Raw genomic sequence first — 17,831 nt, 5'->3', positions numbered from 1 at the left:
ACCTTTACCAAAAGAATGTTCTTCCCCCAGTACAGTTGTGAGCTTGGGTCACTATCTGTGAGTTTCACATGTTCTCCACTACAATGTACAGGACAGCAGGTACTCCAGGATCAGGGTTGGGAACCTGTGCTCTGAGTGGATCTGATGACTCTAAATTGCTCCTGAATGAGTGTGCAAATGTGTGCATGGTCCCTTCAACTTGAGGATGTGGGGAAAAAATCCATTGTTAAACCCCCAAGAAAAAGAATAACTTTATTTCCCTTAAATACATATTTGCACTACATTCTCTGTTCTCTTCCATACTTATTATTCGTTCTCTGTAGTTTTTCATTTTTGGCAAATGTACATAATTGCAATACGTATACTATTTACAGTCAGACTCAGGAAGAAAACTGGGTGGCGAGTGTGACTTCAGGCTGGATGTGTAACCTGGACCGTAACAGGGTGGCTGAAACATGACATTAAACTTGCAGCGTTTCTCCTGCCCTTTCACAACCAGACAAATCTGTCAATGTAACAAATTTTCTTCAGATTTTTTTTTTATGATTCCCGTTCATTTCATCTTATCAGAGGCACAATTACTTCTCCATCACTCCATGTGCTGTATTTGGGGAAAACACTGTTTTAGGTTAGAATATTTCACTTAGAAGTTACAAAGACAAAATAAATAGATGGTTGTATCATCATTGCCATGTAAAACTAAACCCATATCAGCATTTCAAATCATTTCATCAAAATAAGAAAACCTACATAAAACAGTGTTAATAGCTACTGCCAAACTCTGGAGCCAAAACAAACACAGACAAACAGAAATGCAAATATGTATGTACAGATCAGCATTTAAGAAAGGAGAAGTACAGGATGAATGTAAAACATTAGATTAGGCACATACGGTCAATTTAAACAAGACTTCAGCATCAATGTCGAAATGAATTCAGTCTGAAAAGGGCAAAACAGCAGGTTGGAGCACTCACTTATTAAGGAGGGGGGATTTTTCAATGATATACACCAGATCTTATCCTTTATAGGCCAGTGTTTTAACCTGATCTCTGTCAGCTGCATTTCTAGTGTATGTACCCCAAACCGTTCTCAATACAGGGGAAATGAATGAAAAGCATATATAAAAAAAATGATTTGCTCAGAACTCAGTTATGGAAGTGGAAGTAGAAGGGCAGTCTTTGAAAGTAATAACCATTTAGGTGACTTTTGTATGTGAATTTAAAACTGCAACCTTTCTCTCTTGTCTGTCTCAGGAAGTTGTTCTATGGTGCTTTCATATATGCAGCATTTAGTCTGTTTTAACTGAACCTCGGTGCCCTTATTCAACTATCCAACATGGGAGGGATACAGCATTTAATTCAATTTATGTAGGATTTGTCTTGTGTATTTGCCATCAGGTAGAAACCAGGGCACTTGTGTTGACCAAGTTGGTAAATGTTACCACAAAATCTTCACCCAGAAAAAAGTTCCACCTCTGAACGGACAAAACAATATGGATTTGGGGCTTTAATTTACAAACAGTTTACCTCGAGCTGATCAAATAGTTTAGTGTAAAAGATTATTGGCCCAAAAACTGCTGCATCCTCGAGTTTTAAGTAAATGGATTGAAACTGTGCAAAGATTTCCTGTTGATGTCAGATTTGGTCAGTCATCAAATGATACAAGCTGACATATCAATGCTGATTAAAAAAAGAAAATGTGCAACTTTGGTATTTAAAAAAAAAAAAAAAAAAAAAAAAAAAAAAAAGTAAATGACCAGAATCAACACCGATATGTAGAGAGAAATCAAATGCAGCTCTTATCCTAACTCTAGATGTGACAAGGATACAGTGCTCATCAGACCAAAGGCAAAGAGGGAGAGACTGGACTTCCATCATAGAGGATCAACAAACACATCACAGCTTAGAAACAAAATCCACTTCACCATTATTCAAACTCTCACACAGATCCGCTCTGTGAATCATAAAATACGCTCGCACACACACACGCACAGTTCTCTCTGCTACAGACAGCACGATGTAGTATTTATGAGTGACGAGCATGTATACACGCCTCCCTTTTCAGGAAGGCTGATATTGCATCAACAGGTTCACAAAACAGGACAAAGCCAGAGAGGCAGCAGAGGAAGATGAGCGTTAAGATGAAGATGGAGATTAAAACTGTTCGAATCAAAGACAATGAGACAGAAGGAAAGCAAGGTGAAAAGGAGAGCATAGGGTTCCAAGGCAGATCCTTTTGACTTAAGTCTGACTCCAGTTTGAAAAAAATGAGACCCTCCGTCACTACACCTAACCTCTACCACTCACAGTGGTCATTCACACATGCTTCTATTCAAATTACTACCTTTGTTTAGCTTTTGATTTAAAATGTCATGAGTATTACGCTGCTGTAACTTCGTACCGACATCAAATATTCAGGAAAGTGAGGAGGGGCTCAATTTTCTTTGGATCAGAAATGAACCATGGATTTGCAAGAGCTGTTCCCACTGGGCAAGACCAACAGGAAGCAGAGGGCTAAAGCAGCAGGAAGTCAGTGTGTCCACCTAAAGGTTCCCCCAGGACTCTGGAGGTGGGAACTGTTCAATGTCTCCACTCTCATCATAGGACTCGTCGGCTAAATCGAATGTCAGCTTGTATCGCAACCGAACCTTTTCCTGTAGGGGAAAAGACACAAATGATGTCAGAAGAGAAATATATAATTAATCTATTCAAAGGAATACTCCAGTGTTTTTAACATAATCTTGGCTTTCCACCCTATACTGGGGAAAAAACCTGATGACTCGAAACTCTAAAGGCAGCTTAGGTGGAAAATTTCTGTTAACTGCCTTTCTTCAGTCAAAGGTTTTTGTAAATAAAGCTCAATAAGGAATAAAAGACTCCGGGGCATGCTGTTCTAGGAAAATAATCAACAACAGGTTGGCTTGTGAAGCAAAGCAGAGTTACTGTTATTTGATTGTTGAATATGTGATGTTAGCTGATTATTTTCCAATAATGGCACATCCCGAAATGTTTTATTCCTCTTATATTACAGCAATTTGCCAACGATTATAACTTTTAATTTATTAAATAACGAAATCGTATGTTATCCATTTATAGTTACATTTAATGTTGTGGAATATCTGCGAGACAAGTTAGTTCCTGTTATCACTTACATTATGGCGGCTATATACACCAGCCTCTCTTTTTTCACTGCTCTCTTTAAATTAATAAGACAAAAAATGCAGCTTGTGTTACTGATGAATGGAAAGTGTAAACTCCTCTGTCCTTGCTGTTACAAAGCGCAGACACTGGAGACTCCTTCCGTAAATGTTCAATAAACGTCTCCTCAAGAAAAACTGCATATATCAATGAATGAGTTGTTACTGTAGAAACAATAATGTATTAGATTGAGAGCATTAATATAAACCTGTGACTTGAATTACAGCCGATACTGCTGTCACAGTTGCCATCATGGAAAATTAATCAACACCACCTAACCAATCAGATTCGAGAATTCAGCAGTGCTGAGGTATAAATAGCTATGATTTGTCCTTTTATTCATGGGGCTGCTTTTTCAAAGAAATGATAATGGTTATGCATTATCTGCTCCTTTCTCAGTACAGGGAAACGCCAAAATCAGTGATTAGGTTACAAAACGCTGGAGTATTATTTTAATGTACACACTACAGTGAGTCTTTTAAACACCGGAGCTATAAGGTGTCTGAGAGTGTGTAACCTTTTGAGGGTTGGCCAGTAGCAGGACTTGTGTAATCGAAGCAGGTGGGAGTATGGGGTTGAAGGCTGGCAGGTCTGATCCAGAGGGCGGCTGCAGTTTCACTCTCATCGTCTACACAGATATGAGACACAAATACAAAGCATGAGGAAACCTGCAAACCTACACAAACAGCACTTCTTTATGGTTTAAAGTAAATTAGCACTACACAGAGACAACGTACCTTAGGGACAGCGGCCTGGAAGCGGATATTCGTGACAGGCATGGGAGCAGACGACAGCATGGAGATGATGACCACCAGAACGTCGGGCCGAGACGGAGGACACTCGCATGCAAAGTGCAACAGGACACGCAAGCTGTGTTTGTCGAAGATCGTCACAGGCAACATGCTACCTGTGAGGCAGGAGAGAAGAAGAGACAATGAGTAAGCGAGAGAGAGGGAAAAAAAAAGCCATAATCCACAGCAGGAAGTTGAGTCAAAGACATGTGCATTTCTTACTAGGCTTGATGGATTCCAGGGGCACAATGACACTGGCCAGAGAGATCTCATCCTGAGGAGTGGAAGCAGCGCCAATGCTCAGTGCAGGAGCCTCGGTGCTGTGCTGCGAGTTCAGGAGATTAGCAGGCTCAGAGGGAAACGCTAGGATAGGACTTGGGCTTGCAACTGGGGTTGTGTTCAACTTGCTCTGGAGATCTCGCAGGGTGGGCTTGGACTGAGGCTGAAGTTTGTCCCTGCAGAGCACGCATGAACATCACTTCTTGTCATCTCACATCCTGTGTTTAATCATCACAGCTGAATATAATCCTTAATCGTCTATGCTACATTTAACACCTCTGTAATAAAATATTTAAACACAGATCTCAGGTTAGAGTCTTTACCCAGTGCTTCATTTGATGGTGAAGGTAATCAGAAAAAATGAATGCTGGCGATTATTCTTTGAATTTGAAATCATACATTATCTCTATTACTAGTTGAAATTCATTACAATTTTATTTGGACTGTACCATTTGACCTGCAGGCTCTCAGGGGGGAGCGATTGCTGTAGCAGAGTCTTCCCCAGCACGTCCAGTTCATCCAGGGCCTTGACAGAAGTGGTGGGGGCGCTAACAGGGGCCTGGGGGGTGGTAACTGATGGCAACAGCACTGCAGCTGGTACTGGGGGTATGGGTGTGTCTACAGTGTCTGAAATCTAAAACACACAGACAAGATTATAGTTAACAGGAGCGAGAACAGCCAGTTGTAACAATCTAGCAAAATTCTGAATGTCGTTTCTTAATTTCTTTCTCTCACCTGAAATGAGTTCCATGTGGAGGCATCACCAGACTGGGAGGAAGCCAGAGTAGAACTAGGAGTGTTGTCAGTTAGCCCTACAACAAAATTAAATAGATTAAAGCTCATCATAAAAAATATACTTTGTGCATTTAATAGAAATGTGCAATCATAGCCAAGACATTTGGTGTCCAGTGTTTGCTTCTTTAGTTCAGTTCTTTAAAAATGTCCCTAACAAAAGAGTCTCATCCAAAATCTTTACAAGTACGTGCTCAAATCTTTATATACTTGCTTCAAATTACATCAAGTTACGTAATCTCTCTCTCTGTCTCTCTCTCTCTCTCTCTCTTTTTTTTTTTTTAGATAAACCGTTTTGAAGAGTGGCAGGGATAGTGCATATTTACACATTTAAATTCAGCATGTACACGTCTGTATTTTAACTCTGGGAGGTGAGGCCTAACATAATAAATGGGGATAATGTAGGTTAACGCTAAAAATTAAAATACGCCATAAATACACACTACTGCCTCTATTTTACTTAAAAATGATATTACGTAGCTTAACTATGTTTTATAATATACAAAGAGTTTGATGTGTTTATAGACATTTGGGCTCTTTAATTACTTAATTACTCAAGTGCAAAACTAAATCACATCACAAGCATGTCGTGGCTGATCGACTACATGAATTTTTTTTTTTCCCCTGGAACTATTCTGTTAAGACTCTTTGTCAACTCTTACCCAAAGACATGAGTTCATCATCCAGCAGGCTGATGCCCAGCTCATGTGATGGTGTGGGCTGAGAAGGGAATTCTGGGAAAGTGGGAGCTGAAGGTGACGTGTCCAGTCCAGTGAGGTCCAACAGGGCTGTGCTGTTCCCTGCCAATGAAAGTACAATGTCAGTAAAACAGGGCTGAAATGACTACTTGTAAGTATGGATTTTATTTACTATTTAAAATGTGTTTTAATGAATATCAGGCATCTAGAAGTACAGCAGTGGATCTTAAACATTCAAATGTAAATTTTTTTTGCCCCTGAATGTGTCTGTATTATCATAATAACAGTACCGAAATAAACAGTAGTGAACAGTATAATTTCAATATATTTACTTTAATGTGTACAGTGTGTGTAGCAGCACTATTACCTGCAAGCGCATGTTTGTGTAATGTGGTGCTGACACCGGAGTGTGTGTGTGCAGTCAGGGTGTGTGTGTAGTTTATTGTTGCAATTACCCTTAAGTGTTGGCGTAGTGCTGCTGTCTCCATTCACCTCCTCTCCCTTCACAAGCTGCCTATAGAGGTTAATCACCTGCGTCAGACTGTCATTGGCCTGCAGGATCTCCGCTTGAGAGAGAGAGAGAGAGAGAGAGAGAGAGAGAGAGAGAGAGAGAGAGAGAGAGACACACACACACACACACACACACACACACACACACACACACACACACACACACACACTGTTCAACAGTCTAGCCACTTAACCCTACACTGCACTGTTTGGATTGGATCCAACCTTAGTTGTAACAATATATGCACAATGAAAGCAAATCTGATATCCTTTCATTTCAATTTGGAGTAATATAAATACATTACTGATAGGATTGATCTCTTCTAGTGTAACCCCGCCCACACCCACAGGCCATGAGGGCTCACTGAATGGTTTGATGAGCATGAAAATGATATAAATCACATGCTGTGGCCTTCACAGTCACCAGACCTCTCCCCAATTAAACAACTGTGGGAGATTTTGAAGCAACCTGTCAGACAGCGCTCTCCTCTACCATCATAACAACACTGAGGGAACACCATCACACCAACTGAGGGAATATCTTTTGGAAGAACAGTGTTCATTCCTTAAAGAATGCTTGAAGACTGACAGGTTCATTTGAAAAACCTGTCCACGGACTTCTTGGCTTTCAAGCACTCTGCACATCAAGCAGAGAGCTAAAGAGGAACAGAGTAGAGGGAGATATATGATCCATGTACTGTTTGAAAAAGACTGATACTGCAGACAAACCAAAAGATCAATTAACAGTAGGTTTGTAATTTAACTTAATGTAACTTAATCTAGCAAGTTCCTTCACCACCTGCAAATAATTTTAGCTCCTGATTGACACAACAGAAAAGTGTGATTCCTATCATACAGATAGCAAGTTTGAATCCAGACAATGCCACAGCCATCTGGGGCCAGGAGCCAAGGGAACAAAATTAGCCATGTTCTCTGGGTGTGAGGGGTGGCGTTCTCACTCTCTCCCCTGTCAATCAGAGCGACACTAGCCAATCGCAGGCGTCTGTGAGCTTATGTATGTGGAAGAGGACAGATAGCGCTTTCCTATGTGTGTGTTACGCTGCTCTGTGAGCAGCAGTTCGAAAAGATGGGGCTTGTTGGCTTCACGTGTCTCTGAGCTGTTGTATACGGGAGAGCTGGCTGATGGGTGGGAATTGGTCAAGACCAAATTAGGGAGAAAATTAATCTGACCCACTAATGAAATCTTTTCTTGGATTTTTCTGTTGGTTGTTACCTAGAGCTTCATCATTGTCTTCTGTGTCACTGGCCAATCTGAATAGTGTGGGCCTCATCTTCTCACAGCGCTGGTACAAATCCTACAAAATACACAGTCAAAAGGGGTAACATGAAGCACCACTAAGAAACAAAACATAACCATAAACAAATCACTAATAATCACTAATTAAATGATTACTCTTGAATGATAACTCTTGTCACCGTTCAATTCAATTTTATTTGCTTTTAACATCAGACACTGTCACAAAGCAGCTTTACAGAAATAAATACATTCAGGATATAATTTTTTTTAAAGTATGAATTTATCCCTAATGAGCAAATCAGAGGCGACGATGGCAAGGAAAAACTCCCCGAGACGATATGAGGAAGAAACCATGAGAGGAACCAGACTCAAAAGGGAACCTATCCTCATCTGGGTGGGATCACTAATCATCAACGGATAGTACAACTATAAATAAATCCCTTCTCTAACTGTGTACTACATGGTCAAATAGTGCAGTTGTGTAATCAGGAAATTCATTAGTTTTCACATGAAGTCTGTTTTGCTGAACTTATCCACTGTTCACTGATGGAGACTTGGGTGCAAAACTGTTCGTGGCAATTGCTGTCCTAAAGCTAGCATAACTGTTCATATGAAATGTTCATCACCTTGATTAGCTCCTCATTGTCATGCGAGCTGGTGTCTTTGCTGTAGTCTGCCAGTAGCTGTGTGAGCAGCTTGACACTCTCCTTCACTTCCTGAATAGCGTTTACTCTCTTTGACACCTTCTCCATGCGCTTCTGATCCTGCAGGATAAACTCAGATTCAGTATTTTGCAAACAGCCTGGATTTTAAAAGATATTATCTTTGAGTAGTGAACAGGCATGTCTCTTTGACTACGGCTATCAGGTTCTGAGAAATTAAACTAGTGAACATGTCCCAATATTTATTACATGCCAGAATAGACAATAACCAGTGAATCTTTACATGATGCAATCACTTTATCTGCTAAACCACATTCCTGGACTTGTCAGGTACAGGAATGTAGTACAGCATGCTACAAACAGTAGCATGAGAAACACAATAATACTAACAATACTCTAAACAACGTACACAATTGTTAAAAAAAAAAAAAATGTATTGTCTCCAGTGTAGCAGTTGGTTCTGGTGTGGTGCACAGGGTGTAGAAATAATTACAGCAGCCCTGGGACAAAGAGTGTGCTTTGCTGAGCACCACAGAAGCAACCAGGAGGTATTAGAGCTACATGCATTTAACTTCAACATCATTTATTTAAATTGCAAGCATGATGGTCATTGCCCTTCATTAGAAATTAGAAATATTGAGCTGAGCTTCCTTAGAGGCATTAGAGGTCACAACAAAGTCAATCTGCTGCTTTTAAGGCAGGGCCTGAAAGAGCAGAGTAACTGAGCCATAACTACAAAACACACACACATGTTCTCTCTCTCTCACACTCACACACACACACACACACACACACCTCCTGAACCATTTCCTTAATAAGTTTGTTTGCTGCTCTCAGGTCCTCCGGGTGAGTGCTGTTGAGCAAGCGTGACAGCATCTAGAGAGAGAGAGAGAGAGAGAGAGAGAGAGAGAGAGAGAGAGAGAGAGAGAGAGGGGAGAGGGAGGGGGAGAGAGAGAGAGAGAGAACAAGTGAGAATAATTTGAGATGGATGCTTTCAGGAGAGGATGCTAGTTCAGCAGAGGTATGGCATTTTGAAAAACTGGCATGAGGCAGTCCTTGCTGGCTCGATTCAAAGTTCTAGACTGTTATGTAATGGTTGTTTATTATGCTGTTATTTACTGAACCCCTCCTAGCCCTACAGCAGCCAGAATTCATAACCAACACCTTATACTTCAGCAGCCCTTATTCATCAAGCTGTGTATAAACAGGTCCACGAGAGAGCATGTTAATGCGAGCATAACGATCTGAAAACACCTTAAACTTTTTAAGGTGTTGTAACAGATTTTAACAGTCGTAATTTGTGACTAAACGGTCATTAACTGTGTCAACATTATCAGTAAATGCAATACAAGCAAAACATAATAATAGCCATTAAAAGCATAATAATAATACATAAAAGCTTAATAATAATTAATATTATTATAGCTGCTCTTAATGGCAATTAGCATAATAGCAGCTTTATTTAGGCCATGTTTAATTTATATGATATGCGTGTGATGGTAAATTAGGTTGAGTCTTATCATATGATTTGTAAATAAGGGACTGGCGAGCAAGCTGGCATCCACATGACCAAAGCTGATTCACTGACTGCGCTCAAACGTCACATGACATTTTCAAGAATCAGATAATGAAATTATTAAAACACTATTCCCAGTCAAAGTTTGGTCAACACACTATTCCCAGTCAAATGCGTCACAGCAAGACACTGGCTTTGAATCAGCTCCACATGTTTATATGGCAGTTTGCCGAGCCCTGCTTCTGGAGACGTGCCACCTTGCAGAGATCAGTGCCAGCCTTGATCCGACCGAACTGACGAGAACATCATGTTCTCCAACAGCAGCTTATTTGATTGTGTTGACAGAATTAGTTACATTAGTGCAGGAAAGGCAGGGACTGGTCCTTGATTCTCATAGCCGCAAGTTCGGTTATTTTTACCTTTGACTTCTCTTCATCCTCAAAGATGGCGTTCTTGGGTCTAGGAGGGGGAGGAGGGAGTGGCTTATCATCCGGAAGAGCGGGGTCCTGTTTCACAATACCTGGAAGAGAAACAATGAACTGTTGTCACTTGGCAACACGCAGAACATAAGCTGGGACTTCCTGTGGTGTTCACATCCAACAGAACAGCCCCGTTCTGTTTAGAATCACAGCACAACTGAATGATTCAGTATTCATATAGGATGTAAATGCCATCATCAATAAAAATGCATTGTTTTAACACGAGAATTTTGAAAATTTAGATTTTGCAAATAATTTCATTGTGTTTAAATGTATGGAGGAGAGAGAGAACTTGAAACATTCATTGTATTGATCTTATTTCACCTAATCTCATAGTAAAAAACAATCAAAAGGCAGATTGCTTTTTAAGAATTCTTGTAAGGAGTGAAAGTAACTGCTCATTCATAAGGTCTTGGTAATAATTCTGAGAAGCCTGAAGATTGAGTTCAATGTAATAGGAATGACGAAACAATGCGCCTTCAAGAAGAAAAGAAGAAAAGAAGGAAAAAAAAAAAAAAAAAAAAAAAAAAAAAAAAAAAAACAGTACGGTTTGAGGCTGTGATTGGACAGTAATACATTACAGTGTGGCACAATTGCAATGCACTGATGAAAAATAGAGTCATTAAATCTTTATAAAGCAATTCCTTGCTATTCAGTGTGGCATGTTGTCCTCACTGTTGGAGAATTTTCCCTATTCCCTAAATAAATCCAGCAGACCATCTTATAGATTGAAAGGAGAGAAGAGCATTAGAGTATAAGAGCACGCCTTGGCAATACAGCAGCAGTGAGTTATCACTTCAGCTATACCACAGAAGTGAGACCCTGATCAGAGAAGGCGTAGCTCTTTTACAGTGAGGTGTAAACAACTGAACAATTTCTCATCGCTTACAAAATAATGAATATACATAATTACATAGAAAGGGAACACAAGTTCCTACTTCTCATTATTAAGCTCCAGAAGGTGGTTCCCTATAACCTTAAGCAACTAATCTGCACAGGAACACTCACTGATAGAATCATCATATAAAAAAAAAAAAAAAAACGTGATTAAGGAGATAACACAGAGAAGCAAAATTCTCCAAAACTCATGTCACAAATGAAGCTGTACCATCTGTGTTCTGCATTTCAAGCTGCCCCCACCCTTTAAATATTTTTACATTTCCTTTTGAATACATTATGCAATTGGGTCAAAAACAAGAACAAAAACAAACAAACAAAAAAACTGGAAAGGCTCATTTTAAATCTATTTTTAATGAACATACCACATTTCTAGTTTGCTTTTTTTAATGTTTGATACACACCTGTAGTTAGAGTGAAACTAGCCAATAAACCACCACTAAAGTACATGAAAATGTGACTATTTATAATTATGAGATTTCTTGAAATCCTAGAACAACGTTAATCTGATACAAGATACTGTATTCTGTTGTTAAAATAACCACTTGAATAATCTGATAATGGCTGAGATCAGATAATGATGTAAACACAGTGTGTAGACTTTTCTGGTTACCTTGTTTCTTCAGCATCTGATAGGCGTCAGATATTTTGGTCTCTTCAGGAAACCCCACAGTCCAACTGTACATCATTTCAAGCACCTTCTTCTTCACGGGTTCTGGCGCTCGAGAGCCCAGGTACTATAACAGAGCACAGAGCAATAGGAAATACAGGCTACACCTAACCCAGTCACCAGTTACACAACACTACCTAAATACTCACTATGACCAGAAAACATTTTAACATCTGAGAATTATACAAACAAACAAACAAACAAACAAACAAAAAAAAAAAACACAAAACAACTCCAGTCTTACCTTTGGAGAAACCACCTTGATGAGCTCATTGAGAAAGCGGAACTTCCCCACTTCGTTATGGAACCTCTTCCCACAGTTCTTCATGCATGTCTCCAGAACCTTCACACGTCATCACACACATATTACACTGCCTTCTTCAAACGTCAGTTTTAAAAGCTACTGTTAATTAGCGTCACTGTGTTTCACCATTAGGAGGATTATAACAGAAACTATTCCCTGAGAGCTTGCTGAGAGATTTAATAAAGGAAGAAGATATTTGGGATGCAATCTAAAGCTTCAAAGCTGAGACTGAATCTTCCTACTCAGTTTTTCAGATTTAAAAATATATGCTTGGAAAATATTGCTATGGCTTATGAAGGCTTATTTTGTATAAGCAACATAGATAAGTGTGGGTGATTTCAGCCAATTAAGCCGTTCCAATTGAGGGGTGGTGTTATATTCCGGAAATGCTATTTACAGGATGTGTATGTACTTGCTGAAATCATTACATAGGTCATTATGTAATATGTATTAAAATTATACCAAACATGATATAGATAAATATAGGTTAGACATAAATACAGATGGTCAGCTTTAATCTTCTGATGAGGAAACTTCATTCTCTCTGATTGCACTGCTCACTACACCATACACAGATGGGAAACTACACAGATGGGAAAACATGATATTCTGACCCCGAACTTCAGATGTACCTGGTTGCCCCAGAACTGCATTATCTTACCGTGAGGGCCTGCATGGCTTCCCATTCCTGCGGCGACTGGATCTTGTGGGCCAAAAGCCTGGTGGCCAGCTGCGGACTGTAGAAAAGAGAAGTCCACATTACAAAAGCCAGCAGATAAACAAGGAGAAACAAGCTGAAGTAATTCCCAAAACATATTAACTGGATTAAAGTAAAAAAAATGATAAGATGATTACAAATTGGGAGTATATTTAACTCTTGAGACACAGGAAGGATAATGAACTTTGGTGTGAATTTCTATAACTGCAGCTCCGATAGAAGTCGCAGGTTTATATGAATACATTATTGTTTCTATAGTAACAACTTACACAGGGACTCATGTGGTGGACTTTCCACATAATCTAAGCCTGATATTACATGGATTTAAAAATCTGATGTTAATTAATGTAAGAAAGACATCTAATCGCTGATAGGGTGCGCTTTTTCTGTAAGGAGACATTTATTTGACGGTTATGGAAGGAGTCTCCAGGGTCGGCACTTGGGAAAGTCTTCCAGAGAGAGGACTTTGAGCTTTCTGTTTTCCAAGTAACATGGAAAAAGTCTTTCCTTATTAACAAGACGAGGGGGGAAAAAAAGAGGCTGGCATAGGAATGACTTTTTATAGCTGCTTAAGATATCATCTGTAAACATGCCTAAATGATTCATACAGTGTTGATGCCGAGGTCTCTACAGCAAGCTTTGCCTGTGTGAAAACTGGGAAAACCCCCTCCTGATTATTCCTCTTGGAAGTCGTAGGAAATTTTGAAGAACTGTTTGGCAGTGAGCTGTTTTTACCTGCTAGCAAATACAACTGAAAAAATATCTTGCTGAAACTGTACAACACTGGCATGTAAATGACACAACGCTTAGGCTCAGAAATTAGGTAATGTGGTACAGAATACTACATAACATGATTAAACATACAAAACAATATGCAAATGTAATAAGCAAAATGGAAAATAATATTCTATATGATGGAAACACTACGAAGAAGCTATGAATTTTAGCCTACAGGCAAGAACGCCTGAAAACATAGCACTAGGACCCAGTTAAAGTGGAACTCACCCTTCAGGTTCATTGCTCAGCTGTTCACAGAAAGCCTTAATGCTGTCCCAGTCCGTCTCTCTGTTTAAAGGGTTGGTCGCTTTGTCTGCAAGTCAAAAGCATACAGAAAATTCACTATGTTATCCCTGAGGCTTCATTTAAAATGCATGATCAACAAAGCTCTTGTTTAGAGGGCCTGGGAAGCATTACAAAGACACTAGAAATGATATTGCTTAACCTTGTGAATAATTAGTGTAAAAATGATCACTGCAGCAGTTTTGCCAAAGGAGCTAAAAACATTATTGAAAATTGAGTTAAAGCGCAGCACAGCTAATCATCTGAATCCAAACCTATGCACGTGTGTGTGTTTCCCACTGCATAATGCCACCTGTGAAAGTGGCATTTCCTCGTGGCTGTGATGTGGTGACTAGTGAGGTGACTAGTGTTTATATACACCATTCAAAATGGCTAATGGCTGTTTTAAAGATGCATAGCAATGTCACTTGTCTACCTCAGTATGCTCTTACCAAGCATGAGCGAGTTTGTTTTAATGGCACTGAGTGCACCAAAAGCAGAGTGTGCCAATACTTTACTCTTGTTGAGAACATTCTGGATAGATGTTGAGTACAAACTTTATCTCACAGCGAAATACAAGAAAATTCCAAGGAGTAGTTCCTTTTCCGTGGCTACATCTAAAAAAAATTTAAAAAATACTAACTACAAACATTCTACAAAGCCTTTGTTATGTTTATTTTTTTATACTATAAATGTAACTATAAGCTAATAAAAAAGTATGAAGCATAATTCTTTAATAAATAAAACATTGCAATTGTTGGTAAATTGCTGTGGTATAAGAAGAATAAAACACTGCGGGAAGTGCTGTTATAACTCTGCCTCACACTGTTGATTATTTTCCTACAACAGCATGTAATGTTTTATTCCTTACATGAAATATATACGTGTGCAGGTCCTGCAACAATGGTTTACTAGTGGAAAGGGAGTGAGTGTGTGTGTGTCTCTGTGTGTGTATGTTTGGGACATTTCCAGTTTGCATATTTATAGAATCGGGATTTCCTGATGAGGGTAAAGCATGGGCACTCACGTGTTTTTTGTGTTGTCATATAATAATCCCACATCAACAAATTATTCAATTTGTCAATTTGTATTATTCAACAACAAAATCTTCTTACCAAATCTTGGATGCCTAGAACTTTTTCCCAGTTTAGTCAGATCACAAGATCTAATACTTCACATGAGCACTAATATTCTCAAACTTCTACCAGTTTCCAACTTATACAGAAATAAATAAATTAGTAAGTAACGTGGATCTCCAAGAATTCATTAGACTGAATGTGAGGGCTGAAAAATTCTACTACCTATCAATAACTCTTTACTATTATAAAGCCATTATGGCTGAGCCTTACAGCACAGCGTCTGATCGTAGGCATAAAAATGATTATTCATACACACAAGCTCAAAACAGACATCATCATTCGTGTTCGTGTAATCATGCAGCAACTCTTCCAAATAGCAAGCATGGCAAACAGCTCTTTCATTCGAAGCACACAAGACAAACTCTCGTCTATTATGTTGATTAGACAAGGTTTGCGTAGTCTTTTCTAGTTTCGTGTCTAAAGGCGTTTTCAAAAATCAGTGCTTGAGAAAGTAATCCATCTCATTCATATTTAGTACATCCAGTCTTGTATTGCATGTGTGCTTTCTCAGTTACTGCTGATGATGTTATGTGTCAGTGAAGCAGGCTGAAATCTGGCAGGCATTTCATCTGAAATGACTGTCACTGATAGGCTAAATTAATATACAGTCTGGGCTAGAGAGAAATCAGCCCCAGCCTCACTTCACCGACGAATACAGCAATACAGTGACTGTCCTGCACTCGAAACGGCTCTCCAGCTGGTTATATGAGTTGAGAAAGCTGGTTTGGTCCAAAGGACCAATCACTCATCACCATTGGTCCAAAAGAGCAATCACTAATCACCACTCTAACCAGTTTCCACCATGTCTCTCTCCCGACTACTCACTATCCCTGTGTGACTGCGTTCGTCATGTGTAATATGAAATTATAATACTCTACGAAATACTATTTTGTAGTATCTTCTTTCTATAAGAGTTACTAAGTTATAATTATTCTATTCTATTCTATTCTACAATAAGTGCCTTCAGAAAATCTTCCTTCTACATATAACATTTTGATATGCGAATGACCATGATGATCTCATACATATGCAAACTAGGTTGTGACGTCATATGGTGACTTCTGGCCACTTCTTGAGCATGCATTATCTACTTTCCCCTGAAAAGAGTTGGCAGGACTGGCCCTATTAGCCAGAAGGGTGTTTATGTGTTCTCAAATTTGAACTTTTATTTATTATTTTTTCTATTTATTTAGAAAGTTTTCACTGATGTATGAATACATTAATGCTCTATAAACATGCAAGTCAAACCCTAATCTCGACTGGACATCAAGTAAAAAACTAAGAAAAGCTTTTTTTCCTTCTGAAAAGTTGTTCTGAAGAGGCTTTTACAGTATATCTATCTATGGCTCTCTATGACTAGTTGCTTAAACACGGTTCAGAATTCACACACAGCAGGTTTGTTGTCAGTTTTCTTTGTCAGCTAGTTAGAGGACTAGTTAGCATGTCATGTGAAATGATCCCTCCCTATTAACTTACACTGGAAGTGACCGCGCTTCTGGCTAGCGTAGTAAGCTAAACCATCTTCCATCGAAATGTCAGCTTAGAAATGACAAGTTAAGAAATAGTTTTAACGCATAAGAAAGTGTTTTAACACTAACCGACGTCTGTATTGAATAAAGAGACGTGTTAATGTGATTACACTCGCTAATTCGCTAGCATGTTTAGCTTAGCTTGCAAACAAACTGCCAAGCTAGTTAGCTATCTAGCTAGCTTCAAGTCTTGGCACTGATAAGCCTTATGCAAAAAAAAAACAAACAAAAAAACGACAACTAACAACAAAGCCCTACGTTTGATTAGTACAAATAGGCATCTTTATATATTATAACGTGTCAACCGTGCATTATAAAGCTGCTTAATTAAAACTGTGCTTGACTTACTGATGCGAGACTCCAAACTCCCCTCATCAGGCGGAGCCGCCATCTTTCGGTGATTCCTTTCCAAGTGCAATCCAACTCTCGCGAGATTCCACACCAAGTATAACGCGGTTCTCGCGAGATTCCTTAGGGCTGTAGTCGCAAGTCTCGCGATACTCTGCTTCGTGTTGATTTTTACACAACACAGACGATATATGTTTAGATTTCCTCTCTGAGCTGAGATCCTCCCACATGAGTGTGAAGTATGACTCAGAGCCAAGTGTGAGTCACTGTCACACAGGGTGCGACTAGATCATAGTCTCATGCACCAAATACTATCATATTTGTGCATCTTCTATTACACATTCGTGAAAATCACATTCATTCATTCATTCATATGCTGTGCTCACTTACACTACAGTCAGGAACTGTATTTTCCTACCCCCAAGAGCAAACACAGATTAACCCCTTAAAGGAAAACTACACCCTGAAACACACTTCATATGATGATATTGAAATATTTATGATGTGTTTAGTGGTTCTGGTGCTGATGTCTGTTGATGCTGGATTTTCGTTATTCTCATGTGAAAATAGAGTTTGTCACTCGCAGTGACATCACAGGGGTACAAGTCAGTAAACTCATGCATAAGAGGTCAGATTTCACTTTTAGCACCTAAAACAGAAGAGCAACAGCTTCTTTTCTCACTCACCATTTTTCCAGCAAAATTCACTGTTATATTAGTAGTAGCAGTAGCAGTAGTACTAGCATTAGCAGTAGAAGTAGCAGTAGCAGTAGTAGCAATAGCAGTAGTAGTAGCAATAGCAGTAGTAGTAGTAGCAGTAGTAGTAGCAATAGCAGTAGCAGCAATAGCAGTAGTACAAGTAGCAGTAGCAGTAGTAGTAGTAGTACTAGCAGTAGCAGTAGTAGAGGCAGTAGCAATATCAGTAGTAGTAGTAGCAGCAGGAATAGTACTAGCACTAGTAGTAGAGGCAGTAGTAGTAGTAGTAG

General features: G+C 39.2%; 1 protein-coding gene across 1 annotated transcript; it reads right to left on the bottom strand.

The window, feature by feature from the left end:
• Positions 1-239: 239 nt before the first annotated feature.
• gga1 (golgi-associated, gamma adaptin ear containing, ARF binding protein 1) lies at positions 240-16,981 on the bottom strand. The gene is made up of 17 exons (XM_026933345.3): positions 16,847-16,981; positions 13,777-13,861; positions 12,715-12,790; positions 11,994-12,092; positions 11,693-11,816; positions 10,123-10,223; positions 8,983-9,063; positions 8,152-8,289; positions 7,502-7,583; positions 6,213-6,323; positions 5,722-5,859; positions 5,003-5,079; positions 4,717-4,901; positions 4,211-4,443; positions 3,935-4,104; positions 3,715-3,825; positions 240-2,653 (listed from the first exon to the last, which is right to left on the bottom strand). Exons 1-17 carry the CDS (start codon positions 16,887-16,889, stop codon positions 2,543-2,545), a joined length of 1,965 nt encoding a protein of 654 aa, XP_026789146.1. The 5' UTR covers positions 16,890-16,981; the 3' UTR covers positions 240-2,542.
• Between the last annotated feature and the right edge of the window lie 850 nt (positions 16,982-17,831).

This window comes from Pangasianodon hypophthalmus, chromosome 2, assembly GCF_027358585.1.
Source record: "Pangasianodon hypophthalmus isolate fPanHyp1 chromosome 2, fPanHyp1.pri, whole genome shotgun sequence".
In the NCBI taxonomy this organism is placed as follows: Eukaryota; Metazoa; Chordata; class Actinopteri; order Siluriformes; family Pangasiidae; genus Pangasianodon; species Pangasianodon hypophthalmus.
Note: the sequence above shows the minus strand (reverse complement) of the source record. Positions and strands in the feature narration are given on the sequence as shown.

Excerpts from the sequence above, each read along its gene's own strand:
- gga1 (XM_026933345.3), bottom strand. The coding sequence starts at position 16,889 with ATGGCGGCTCCGCCTGATGAGGGGAGTTTGGAGTCTCGCATCA. Across the intron at positions 12,093-12,714 it reads AAGCCATGCAGGCCCTCACG|GTTCTGGAGACATGCATGAA; the intron begins GTAAGATAATGC and ends TGACGTGTGAAG. Across the intron at positions 4,105-4,210 it reads CCTGGAATCCATCAAGCCTA|GTAGCATGTTGCCTGTGACG; the intron begins GTAAGAAATGCA and ends CCTGCCTCACAG.